This window comes from Elephas maximus, chromosome 13 (assembly GCF_024166365.1).
Source record: "Elephas maximus indicus isolate mEleMax1 chromosome 13, mEleMax1 primary haplotype, whole genome shotgun sequence".
Taxonomy (NCBI): domain Eukaryota; kingdom Metazoa; phylum Chordata; class Mammalia; order Proboscidea; family Elephantidae; genus Elephas; species Elephas maximus.
The window spans coordinates 80,548,865-80,562,949 of record NC_064831.1 but is presented as its reverse complement, the minus strand read 5'-3'; the positions used below and the strand labels follow the sequence as shown (position 1 = coordinate 80,562,949).

At 37.9% G+C, this 14,085-nt stretch overlaps 1 protein-coding gene across 10 annotated transcripts in view; it reads left to right on the top strand.

Annotated features, from left to right (window-relative positions):
- AKAP13 (A-kinase anchoring protein 13) overlaps positions 1-14,085 on the top strand; it is a 395,855-nt gene that overhangs the window by 326,891 nt on the left and 54,879 nt on the right. For all 10 annotated transcript variants that reach the window (XM_049905678.1, XM_049905675.1, XM_049905676.1 and 7 more), the window contains 2 exons: positions 5,183-5,225; positions 7,618-7,750. In XM_049905678.1, the coding sequence (XP_049761635.1) occupies positions 5,183-5,225; positions 7,618-7,750 (176 nt within the window). The remainder of the gene's footprint in view (positions 1-5,182; positions 5,226-7,617; positions 7,751-14,085) is intronic.

Here is a 14,085-nt window from a genome sequence, read left to right as displayed (position 1 = left end):
GTTATGCTCTCTTTCTCAGTGTGCACACTGGGATACGTATTTACTAGGATACCTGTGTTTTCTTAGCATAATTCTATCAGGAGAAGATAGCATTGACAAATGTGTTTTAGGGGATGTCCTTGAGCTTGAGCTGCCTGTGGGAAGCTCACCCATAGGTAAGTGGTGAGATGAATAAGTCTTGAACTCAAAGGAGAGGTCTGGCTTGAAGTCAGCAGCGTATTTTGGAAGAATTGTACTTTAAGAGATGGGAATGAATGAGGAGACTGGACGAGGGAGAAAAGAGCAAAATATAGAATCCTGAGCAACACCACTGCTCAAGATGTTTTCAGCATATTTTAAGGAAGAAAACTCCAGCTGTAAATTATTACCCTTCAAATAACTTACTTTTTGTTTTCATAATTGAACAAGGAAATAGATATTGTTTGATGGGTTTTTATAATATTGCATTAGAATTCTGTATATTGAGAAATGAAGATGAATATGTGAATAAATTACAGCGTTCACCTAGACAACCTTTCCTGTAACCAGATAGGCCGGTGACATTATTCTGCTTTGACATGGGTTTCTGATGCCTTTTTCTTTGTGCTGGCATAACCTGTGCTTGATCTAATGTCTTCTGTTACCCACCTTCTCAGCCCAGCAGCAGACGCAACCAGCAAGGCGGATCTCCTTCTCCGTCAGCATCTCTCCGCTCCTCCTTAAGTCTAAAACTCTCTTTTCTCTTGGCTCTTCTTATTCCAGTGATGAGGAGCAGGAGTTGCATAGTAAGTAAGCAACTTGGGTGTCCAGTGGCTGTTCTCCAGGGTTTGGCCAGCTCTGAAAATGCTGAAGGCTTGGTACTAAGAAATTGTTTGGGGACCCTCATCCCCTTGCATGCTACCTTTTCAAAATCACTTGTCTTCCTGCTTTGCCGTGAAAATTAATTTGGATAGAGCAATTTTTGTCTTCCGTATACTACCTACACTGATGGATTCAATGACCTCCTGACCCAGGGTGCAAGATATCTTCAAAGCCACTGAGAGATGTGTTCCCACTTGATGGCCTTTATAATACTGAGTACAGATTTCTTAAAACTTGCCGTTTGACAGTTAGATTTCATTTCTCCTTGTTTAATTTTTCCATCTCATGGGACAGATATCTAGATGTCCATCTGTGGTATTAAAAAATTGACGTAATACCCTTTTCTTCTCACCTATTCAGGACATTTTTTTTAAAAAAATACCTTTCCTTGGAGACTAGACCCTACATTCTCTCCTGTTGAACTTCCGTTTTTCTTATTTTTCAGTCCTTTTGGTAAGCCACAGGTTGCTTGATAATACTAGTTTCCAAACTTTACAGGTACCAGTTACAGTAAACTTAGAAAGGAGATGAATCCCCCTCTTGGGGAAATCATTGTCTGCAGTTGTGCAAGATTTATAGACTATGCTAATATTGCTTTTTTTTTTTTTTTAACAGAAAAACCGTTTCTAAACTAAAGTTATCTGCTGAGCGGTTTTCATATCATATACCTAGTATTTTGAGTCTCTGACAATTAAGGAGCCCCTGGGTGATGCAAAATGTTAAGTGCTCAACTGCAAGCCAAAAGGTTGGCAGTTCAAATTCACCCAGAGGCACTTCAGAAGACAGGCCACAGGCTTAACTCAGCACATGTGGGGTCACCATGAGTTGGAATCAACTTGACAGCAGTTAACTACAATAGTTGATGGTTAAAACGTTCACAGGACTGAGTGTCCTGCTTCCTACCACGTGCTCAGCCCTGAGTTCCAGCACTGTTTAAATATTGCACAGGCTGGCATTTTCGCATCATTCTTAAAGGAAAGTGCCTTGTGCACAGTAACACACACACACACACACACACACCAAAAAAAAATTAAATTTGCTTCTTTATTTGTGGTAAAAATATATGTAACAAAACTTTTGCCATTTCACCATTTTTTACATGTAAAATTTGGTGACATTAATTTTGTTCATCATATTGCACAGCCATCACCATTAGTTGCTCCTGATTTTTCCATCACCCTTCATAGAAAGTCAGTGGCCCCTAAGCAGTAACCACCCCTCCTTCCTCCAGCCCCTAGTAACTATTAAAAAACCTTTGTCTCTATCTCTGCCTTTGCCTATTCTAGATATTTCATGTAAGTGAGATCATACAGTATTCAGTATTTGTCGTTTTGTGACTAACTTATTTCACTCAGCATCATGTTTTCAGGATCGATCCATGTTATAGCATGTATTAGGACTTCATTTCTCTTGCGGCCTAGTAATAGTCCATTGTGTGTATATTCCCTGTTTTGCTTATTCATTCATCTGTTGTTAATTGGCTTTTAAATGGAGATCTTATCGGCACTCAGTTCTGTTAAGAGATGTTTGGCAAGCAGACACAGGCTCCTTCACCTTATACGTCAGTTGTAAGAGGAGGGAAGTTGTGAAAATCCACTTACAACCTTGAGTATTCAGAAATCCTCAAAGCTGTTTCACCTCAAAGTATTTATAATATGCTGGGAAATACTCTGGTCAACATGGTAAATAAACCAAGGTTCCCCTAGTATTTCTTCTACCACTGATATAAAATTATAATCCCATAATAGTACTTGTTACCCAGTTAATCTGTCATAATGGAATCATAAAAGTATAAAAGCTGGAGAAATCTTTGAATCATGTGTCCACCTTTTCTCAAAATGTGTTCCTTGAAGTCAAAGATACTAATAAGAATTATGTAGGAGAAGGTGGAGGGGAAGGGAGAAGGAGGAGGCTAGTCCATGACCAACTAGGTTTAGGAAACTCTGGGTTAAGCAGATATAAGAAGCTAATGTGTACGTTGTGATTTTCCAAGGCAGTGTTTAAAGTGCTGTGTTTTCCAAGCTTATTAATTTAGGAAAGAAACCACAATGTGTGCGAGCCTGTGCATAACATAAGGAGCCCTGGTGGCACAGTGGTTAAATGTTCAGCAGCTAACCAAAAGGTTGTCAGTTTGAATCCACCCAGTAGCTCTGTGGGAGAAAGACCTGGCAATCAGCTTCCGTAAGATTACAGCCAGAAAACCCTATGGGGCAGTTCTGCTCTGTCCCATGGGATTGGCTATGTGTCAGGATTGTCTCAGCGGCACCAAACAGCAGCAGTATATCACATCTCATGAGACTTGTATTCCTCAGAACACACTTTGGAAAAGATTGACCATGTACATCCAATAGGTTCTAACCCACAGTCCCTGGATGTAGTATAATAGATCTGCAAGTTATTTTATGCTTTGAAAAAAGGCCTAGTTGAAATATTCTGCTCACCTGAAATAACAATGTCACAGACTAACTTAAGTAACAAATTTCTTTGCTTTTGTCTCTAATTATATCATGGAAGTAACCGTAATTGTTTCATGTTCTTAGATGCTCTAAAAACTTGACACTAGGAATTTCAGAGACATTAGTGAATTAATCACTCTTTTCGGAATCACATCTAAGGAAGTCATCGTAACTGAATGAAAAATTTTTTCAGCAGTGAAAAAGTTGGACATTGTAAGAGTCATAGATTGTCCCAGTACCCTAGCCACATACTTGTTAGGTGTTTGGTTAGTTCAAAATAAATCTACTTGGAGCCTATCCATAGTTAGGTTCTGTATTGGTTGATATTTATCTACCTTATAAATTTTATTTTCTTTTTGTTTAGATTACTAGGGTGGTAATTTTTTAGGTAATAGCTTAAAAATATGACTGTATCCTGGCGACCTGAAAGGATTTAATGTCACTTGTGTCATTGAAGGCCCATGATAGAAAGAGTTTTGAAGCCACTGCCCTAAACCAGCCTCTTGGTTTTTTGCTTAAGCAAACTAAAGCATCATGAGATTAAAATGCCGATGGTTTCACACCTGATCGACCAGAGCTGGGAACAGATCCTAGACTCTCACTCTGCTGATCTTTCTCACTCATCTGACTATTGCTTCCGCGCACATAAGTGAAATAGAAGAAAAGCCCCAAGTAGGGAAAAGAAGAAAGTGTACAAGGTGATCTTTTGAAGACTTAGTATTTAAGTTTCTATGTATTATTCCACTCCTTTGCTATTTATATATTACTTAATAATAACTGTCATTTTACATTGTTATTCAGAATCTGAAATGGTTTGGAAGTTTAGAATTTCAAATGCTGGTAATCAAGTAGTAGAACATCTTCAAATGTCTATGAAGTTTTACTCACAGTAATCTCAGGGATCCTTGAAGCCAGCCTCAAGGAAGAAGGGTATATATGATCCACATTGTATCAGGAGGTACTGAGCAACCTTGTGTATCTGGAATCATACATGGAAAATACCCCTCTATCTGATCTCCTGAAAATCGAAAACCATTTATCATTTTGTGATGGAGGGCATATTCTCTTTTAAGTCCTAAAGTAGCTCAATATTTATTAACGTGTGGTAGATCAAAACAATGGTAGTGTTCTTTGTTATGCTTTTTGCCCTGCTTTCTGACTTAACATTTTAATGACCCATTTTGGTTTATAGTCTGATCTGCATGGAGGGAGGAAGAATGCATCGGCCCAGCCATTAATTTGCTCAGCATCATCCTGGAAAGGATCTCAGAGAACATCTTTGTCTCTCTCATTTCACAGATGAGCAAATGAAATCCAGAGCTCTCACTCCAAATTAGTGACAGGGCCAAGAGCGTAAACCAGGTCTGATGTTCTTTCCTAGTCACTAATCTGTTTCCAGAAATTCTCAGGAAAATATCAGAGACAAATTAGCTAGATTTCTAATACAGAAATATACAAAAGTAGGATTAATAGAGCGTGTAGAATATGGCACATAATTTCCTGTTTTAGGTTCTTTCTGTGATGTCATCTCAGAAAGATGGCCTGTTGGAGACTGAATGTTGATACAACAGGAATAAAATAGGCTTCATGAGTGTTGAAGCATTAGAAAAAAACGTTGACTTTAGATTTGTTCTGTTTACTGAATCCCAGATTAAACTTCTTAATTTTATTTTTGTGGGAAATTCACTCCTTATTGCTCATATTTCCATTTCTGACTCATGGTTTCTAGTTAATTTCTCTTCCTTCCGAACACTTAGAAGAAGGAGACACCATGCGCTGATTTTCAGCGCACTAGTTCCACTTTAGTTGTGTCATCATAAACATTCTGTCTACCGTGGTAAAATGCTTTCGTTCTAACTTTATCTTTTCCTTTTTTGTTTTCTAAGATTCACGACTGTTCCACAACACCAGCGCTAATCTGGCTGAAAGGTACTATGCATTTGTTTTGTTGTTCCTTTCCCAAAATGAAATGAAAGAAACCCAAAATATCTATGGCATTTAACTTAAGTAAGCCAAGTTCATTGAGCTAATTTGGTTCTTCCTTGAGTAATAAATTTGGGATAGTGATTAAAAATGGTTTTGTATTGAAGGCTGTATCTTTTTGTTGTTGTTTTTTACATTTTTTTTTAAATTTTGTTCTTGATAACATACACAGCAAAACATACATCAGTTCAGTCGCTTCTTCACGTACAATTCAGTGACATTGGTTACATTATTGGAGTTGTCAACCATTCTTACCCTCCTTTTCTGAGTTGTTTCTCCCCCATTAACATAAACTCACTGCCCCCTAAGTTTCCTGTCTAATCTTTTGAGTCGTTGTTGTTACTTTGATGCCATATGATGATGATGTTAGGTGCAGTCAAGTCAGTTCCGACTGATAGCAACCCTGTGTACAACAGAACAAAACACTGCCTGGTTCACAATCGTTATGCTTCAGTTCCTTATTGCAGCCACCACTGTGTCAATCCTCAGAGCAGACATTTTTCCTAGTTAAGCTAAACTATTGTTTAGTTTTAAGAAGACTTCATGGGATATTTTTGGTTTAAGGTTTAAAGGTTCTCTCAGGGCATTAGTTTCAGGAGTTCATCCAGGCCCTATGGCCCCAGACTTTTTGACATTTGAATTTCTGTCCTTTATTTTCCCCTTTTTGATCAGGATTCTTCTATAGACTGCAATCAAAATGTTCAGTAATGGTAGCCAGGGACCATCCAGTTCTTCTGGTTTCATGGTAGTTGTTCATAGAGGTCATATGAAGGTTGTATCTTAATATCTCAATTAATTGGCCACTTTTATTTTTTGTACTACACTAATGATAAAGATTATTGTTTGCATTTATTCATATGAGAGCACATTTATATATGACTTCATGAACTTAGGCACTCTTTGCTTGTGGACATTTTTAACTCCTAAGTCTGGCAACATTTTGTTTCTTTATGAGTAATAAGTTCGTGTGGTACTGCTACCATAGTCATTTTATGCTTTAAAACTATTTTCTTCTCTGTATGTGGATATGATACACAGCTCTGCTGAAGTGCGTGAATTGGTTCTTACTTGACAGCAGGCAAAAGATTTCTGTTCTGACTTGTTTAGTTTATATTTCTCTTTTCGTGCTTATGAGATTAAATATTTTAACAACAGCATAACTGGGATTCTGATTGTTGCCCTGCAGTTTTTAAAGTTTTGCTCCTTTTCACAAAGGTATCAGTGTGGCTCAGCAATCCAGTACTCTTAATTGAGTACTTCTCTCTGCACTTTTTTATTCTTTCTCCTTTCTAGAGCAGTGCCTTTCACACCATTTTCCCTGTTTCTTAGCAACAGACTCCTCTGTTTTGTAAACAGCTTTTTACGTGGCCTCCCTTCTGTAAGAAGGCTTTACGTTTTGAAGAAGAGCCTTATGAATGGGCTTCTGCCGCCTTCTCACTGCTGTCCAGTGGAAAGCTAGTTCTAAAATAACTTTTCTGAGACATCTGAGAAAAACAGTATAAATAGATTCCTTTTCTGTATAATGGATTATTTACTCAAGTGCCTTTGCCCAGCATTCTTTGAAGAAATCAACCCCCATGAATTTCCTAAGGTCAAAACATGTCCATTTTGGGTGGACTTAGATTTTATGTAGGCGTCCTGAACAAATACATCACTAAGTTTGGACCTTTTTAAAACTCACAGAGTGGATCTTTCTATACTCTGCGTCAGTTCTACCTGCCATTCAGTATGTTGTTGTTAGTTGCCCTCAAATCTGCTCCAACTCACGGCAGAACATTCCGTCCTAAAATTGTGCATGGCTACACTGACCAGTTCGCAGCATTGATTGTCCAGTATGCCAGAAGAACAAAATGATGTGTCATCTCTGCTGTAAGGAACTTGGCTCTGCAGTTAGTCAGTCATATAGATTCCTTGGTTTACAACCTTTATTAACAGTTCCGTATCATCCATCATATATATGGCTTTCCTTTCTAGCACCTATTTGATGCAGAGAAGTTTCTAAATTGACTGCTATTTTAAAATAAGAAATTTCAGATGAAATAATTAATAATTAACAGCCTGTATATTTAACATCAGGTCACTGGAATTGGCTGGTGTAAGAAAACAGCCGTTTTTTGGCAGCAGAGGGCAGTATGTATAAAACCATCTAGTAGCCTTCATCTACCTTCTTATTCCTGGTTGCCGTTTTCATGTGAATATATAAGTTGGCTATGACCTGTCAATAAAGTAATATATGACAATAACAGTTACAAAGAATTACATATAAGGTATTTTCAGGGTTTTTCTTAATTGACTTCTGTAGTCCTTAAAAAAAATAAGTCTTCTTGTTTTTATTTAGTATAACAGAAGAGAACTATGATATCCCGCCACAAAGCCCTTCCAAGAAAGATTTTGAAGGAAAGAGTGGAACAAAAGTCAGCCGCACATTCAGCTACATCAAGAATAAAATGTCCAGCAGTAAGAAGAACAAAGTGAGTATCATCCTAGGCACTCCTCATCTGACCTCCCCCCCTCAGTCGGTCATCAGTAGGCTCCTGTCACAGGCTGCACACAGCCTACAACTAATTAGGTGTGGGACATGGGTGGAAATCAGTGCAGAAATAGCCTCATAGTTGAAGAACAGTAAGAAAAACAGCAACAAGAGGTACTACCATTGTTGAGTTTTTACCATGTTAGCAGCTTTTAACATACAATCTTAATCCTTGCCACAACCTGGTGAGTTAGATGTTACCTCCCTTTTATGGGAGTGAGGTGCCTTATCTGAGTATATGCTCCTATGGTGGAGCAGAGGCTCAAACCCAGGTCTCTTTGACTTCAGATCCCGTAATCTGAACTATGATCCTTAAAGGAATAAATCAGGTTTAAAATGCAACTACAACCCCACAACAACGCAGTGCCCTCGAGTCGATTCCGACTTATAGCGACCCTATAGGACGGAGTAGAACTGCTCCATAGAGTTTCCAAGGAGCGCCTGGCGGATTCGAACTGCCGACCTTTTGGTTATCAGCCCAACTAGAAGGTTTTATTCCTAGGTCAGGGGACTGAAAATATTTTGAGTGTAGAGGGAAGAAAGATTATCTCACAGAAAATTACAAGAACTTTTGAAACTAATTTAATATGAATTGTTCAATCTATTCCTAACCAAGAACATGTTGTACCGTATCTTCTTTGGCACTTAAGAGATTAAGCTAAAATAATTAACATTTTTATCTAGTTATTACTTTATTACCTACTAATTATAAGAATTTTCAAAATATAAAAATCATCTCTAATAACCCCACTTAGAAATAACTACTCTTAATTTGGTTTATTCACTCCTAATCTTTTTTTCCCAATGTATTTTTAAAAGAAACAAAGAAAAGGATTTAATTTGCTTATGCTAATTCCCATTGCTAAACCAAAACTGTTTCAATTTCAAATCAGTGGGGGATTTTGCCTCCCACTTTCCCTACATTCCATTCATCCCTCCACAGTCAAAATAAAGAAATAAGTAAATGAAAATTGGAGATCAGTGAAAGAGTTCCTGCAAGGAATCACTATGTATGCATATATATGAAACCCTGGTGGTGTAGTGGTTAAGAGCTACGGCTGCTAACCAAAAGGTCAGCAGTTCAAATTCACCACGCACTTCTTGGAGACTCTATGGGACAGTTCTACTCTGTCCCGTAGGGTTACTATGAGTCAGAATCGACTCAGCGGCAACAAGTCTGGTGTCTATATATAGATATAGATGCACACCATACACATAGTTAGAAATCACTCAGAAGCTTTTGCACAAAACCTGCACTAGAATTGTGTTTTCCCTCCATTTCTCCTGCCCATTTTTGGCCTCTGACGCACCAACTGGAGAGCAAGTGGTCAGGAAAAGATGCAGAGTCGCAGAAGTCAGTTGTAGAATAATCACATATTTAAGTATTAATCTCATAATTAACCTTGTTTTACAGCTGCAAATCTAAGGTCAGAGAAGCCAGAATGCTTACTGGTATTCTGCATATTGGCAGCAAGTCGTAAAATAATACCTTATCTATTTGAGTTAACTCTAATGGCATAGACACTGGTTGGCATCAGCAGTATGCCAGGGTCGTTATAAATTAGCCAAGTATTACTGAATTACGTCTATAGTCATGGCACTCTGCAGGGGTTAAGAATCACCTGAAGAAACTAAAATTCATAGTCTTTACCTTGAAACATTTTATGATCAAATTTAGTTGATTTTTAAAAAATTGTCATTTTTTTATTTTGGCTCTACACTACAGAATCTTCAAATAAACCTTTAATTGGAAATGGATAAAATAAGGTCAGATCCCCTTTCCATCCCATCCCACAATGACATTGACTTTTAGGGCAGAGCAATGAGTACACCACTGATCTCGTTGATCAGGTGAGACAAACAAACATGAAAAAACAGTATAAGTCTGAATGTAGGAACTGGACCTGACCTTGAAGTCTCATCCAGCCTCCTTATTTTATCAGCTAAAACACAGGCAGTATGCTTCAGGTCACATAACTAGATAAAAATGAAGGGAGAACCTGGTTTATCTTCTGGCAAGTGTAGTTATTTGTTGTTGTCGATTCCAACTCATGGTAACCCTATAGGACAGAGTAGAACTACCCCACAGGGCTTCCAAGGCTGTAAATCTTTACAGAAGCAGCCTGCTACATATTTCTCCCGCAGAGTGGCTGGTGGGTTGAAACCACTGACCTTTCAGTTAGCAGCCAAGTGCTCAATCATTGAACCACCAGGGCTCCTTTCTGGCAAGTAGTACTCTGCATTGCATGCTTACTCTTAAGCAAAATATATTGCTAAACAGTATCTTTTTCTTTTCTTTTTTTTAACTTTGTTAATGACCTCAAATGACTAAAGTTTGCTAGTGAGGGAATGAGGAGAAAGGACATGAGAGAAGAAGGTAATCTGTGTTGGAGTGAAGCCTGTCATCACTGCAGAAACTATTGAAGTGTCAGTTGACCTCTTGCCTCTGATCGTCTTTTTCAAATTGACAACACTGTTTTGCAATTGAGACTGGTTCCTCTTTCAGACTTGGCTTCAAGATTTGATCCTTGGGGGCTGCGCTGTTTTAAGCAATGGAGGAAGTCTCAAGAAAACTAAAAATCAAAAATGGTAGTAACCCTGGATTACAACCCCTTTCTCATTATCGGTTCTTTAAAGTACCCTGATGGCCAAGTGTGTTGAGAAGTATGAGAGTCACCTTTCACAACTGTATAACTAAATAAGATTGTTTTAGAGTTCCTATAGTGAATTCCTATATTTTTTGTGTTAAGTTATATTAAATACCCTGCCTTTATATATCATCCCCTCACAATAGGGCTTTTCTATACAGAAGTGTTTTATTTTCTAAATGATAACACAAAAATAAATGAATTTTTCTTAGCCATGATGATACTGTTTTTTAATTATTGAATAATTGAGTTATGTTGCCTCTCTGTAATGTTAAAAACTTGAAAGTGCTAACTGAGATGTCAACACTGATTGTCTATGAAAATTATATATTTTCACTTTTAATTTTTTAAAATAGGTATTACTTGATGTATCCAATCTGCCTGTTCTGATAGTTATCATACAACTGAACCGTTCCTACTTCTTTTAAAAGAAAAATTTAAGCATTTACTGAATATTAAAATGCCACCTGTAGTTCTTGGTAGTCTCCAATGGTCATTTGGAAATTCCTGTTTTCTGTATAATTAAGCATAATATATATATATGTTTATATAAAAATGGCTTATAGCTATTAACCTGATACAGTCAATATGTTAAGTTGTGATTGTAAACAATTCTTAAATAATGCTCAGAGGAGCCAAAAATCAGCAACTAGGTTGCAAGCTATTCATATTCCTGGGCAGGATATTTTGCCTGTAGCACTGGGTTGCATATATATTATTTGAAAATTTGAGTTACTGTCTCCTCCACAAATTATTTTGAGAATTATCAACAACTGGCATAAGTTACTAGGTAAATATATTGAAATTTTTTTGAAAAGAGGAAAAAAGTCTAAACAGGAAGTACAACAGGAAGATAGGCAGTTTCTGCTTTTGTCTTTTAGTATCTCTAAGAGATAGTGCTGTTTCCTGCTAAGTAACTTGGCTTATTACAGAATATTTAAACACTGTAATGCATCATAAACCAAAAACCAAACCAAACCCGTTGCTGTCGAGTCGATTCCAGTTCATAGTGACCTATAGGACAGAGTAGAACTGCCCCATAGTTTCCAAGGAGTGCCTGGTGGATTTGAACTGCCAACCTTTCGGTTAGCAGACATAGCTCTTAACCACTACGTCACCAGGGTTTCCGTAATGCATCATAGTTGCATTCAAAAAGGGAGGTGTGCAATTCTAGAAACCATCTTGTCATATTGGCTTTCTTTTTGCTACTAAGCTTTCTTCTTTGCAGACAACTAGAAGATGGTTAGCAATGTTTTAGAGAAATTCTTAATCTGACTTAAGGTAGTATTTTTGGATGCAAGGGTTGAATTCCTGCACAGCTGCTAATACACGACATGACTTTATAACAAGACATTCAGTACCAACTCCTAGTTCCTTGTGGTCTGTATAAAAAATATACCCACCAGCCTTTCAGAGTTGCCTACAATAGTTTAGAGCACTGTTTACACAGCCGTAAGTCAATGTTAAATATAATTATCTCTCTCATTCCTCCTTTGATTACTGATCTGCAGTGTGACAGTTGCTTAATGATAGCATGTTTTCACAGTTGTCCAAAGTGTTCTCTGATTTTTTTATTATAATTACTTGTCTAAAGGTTAGGTTTATTGGTGTTGGTGTTGTGTGTTGTCGAGCAAAACCAGTCTCAGACACCCTACAGAACAGAGTAGAACTGCCCCTTAGGGTTTCCTAGGGTAGGTTTAGGAAAGTGAAAAATCATTTTCCTCCATAGTATCCTAGTTTAGCGATTGCCTGTGTCTTTCCCTTTAAATACTCTTAGCTTCTATTTCCCCAGCACACAGTTAAAGTATTTTGGCAGCTGCTAAACATGAATAGCGTCAGAAACAGCCAGCTACCACCTTACCACAGGCAACTTCACTAAAAAGTTTTCTTAGGAAACTCACTGCTTTTTATAAAATGAGAAGTCTGTTTTTAGACAGATGTGTTCCTTACTGCTGCCTTAAAAATTGGCCTCAGTCTTTGCCCGAGTGCCCATGTTGCAGCTTAAGCACCATCCGCACACACTGTATCTGGGGGATTAGTTTTGTTTCCTTGCCTGTATTGTCTGTAAGTAAGGTAGTTGGCTTTACCAGCAGCATTCAAATAGTTAAGATCGTCTCAAGGCAACAACCAGCCTCCACCCTCCCTCCTTCCCTTTCTCAACCAGTCTCTGGCTTCCTCTTACGCTTTCTCTAATGGCAGCTCCAAGCTGCTAGCCCTGCCCTGCCGGCATGAGCCCCTCCTTCTGTGAGAGAACATTTCCTGGCATGGGGACCGAATCATGTCGGTAAAATGGGGTCGGTTTCATGAAGTACCCGTCATAACACTGAGATTCATAGGACCAAAACATGGAGAGGTAAGAGCACTCACTTCTAATAAACACAGAAAGAGACAGTGAAGTGTTTTGTTTGGTTTTGCCTGTGGAAAAACTAGTTGCGATTGTTGCAAAGGATGAGGAACCTGTTATTTATTCAGATTTGAAAAGCATTGCAAGCTTGAGAGAATAAGCAACTTGCCATAGCAGATTTTCTTTAACTATTGGAGAATGCTTTAGCTTTCTTGAGCAAAAATCAGATGCTTCTCAGTTTAGCATTTTATGTATGGAGGAACCTGTAGCAAAATTTAGTGAAAAGAAAATTATTCAAAGAAAATCAATTTTATTATTAATTTTTATTAGGGTTTTAGGTACTTTAGAGGTTACTAATTTTTACTCAGAACGGTTTCCTGTTTTGTAAAATGAAGTAGTTTTTCTCTCTTCCTTATGTGTTGTTTCTTCCAAATTAATAGCATTCGGCCTTTAGAGTTTCATTATATGTATTCTTTTAATAAAAGATATAACATGAACCCTGGACTTAGCAAATATTCACCGTTTCAGTATAGTGAGAAAGGTTTTGGACAGGAAGTCAAAAGACCTGGGTTCTAATTTTGACTGTGCTGCTCATTTGCTGTGTGACCTTTGCAAGTTAACGGACCTCTCCAGCTCTTAGCAGTATAGTGTAGTGAGTGAGAGTTGAGATTTAGAGTCATCCACCCCCGGGTCTTAATCCCAGTGTGGGCAGTTACTGTTGTGTGGCTTCAAATCCATGATTTAACATCTCTAAGCCTCAGTCTCCTCAGATGCAAGTGGAAGTAACAGCGAGTACTTACTTCATTGGGTTAGTAACTGTCAAAATATTGGCTGTTATTATCTGCAACTTCTCCATTGTTAAATGGGAAGCATAGTGCCCACCCTGTCACTTCAGAGTTTTAGAATCAGATGAAATAATGTACGTAGAAGGCATTGATTCAAAATGCAGGCATTTTTTTTTAGTACTTGTGGTGATCACTAATTGTGGGGTTCCCATTTCCAGGAATTTTCTTAGATTACAACAGTAGTATATGGCAATAGGTGAAACTCCCACCTCTGTGAATTGTACTTCTCCAAACCTTTCCAGTAAGTTTAAAAAAAAAAAAAATTCAATTGATATTGGTTAACTAGCTGAATGTCCTGCCTCACAGTGCTTCTAAGGACCTTTCATGGAGAACATGGTTAATACTCCATGGTCCTAACCTACTAAAAGTAAGATATACCTGAAATGCCCCTGACTGCTTTAGAAACTTTATTTAGAATCTAGCAGTCATCAGTATTTCC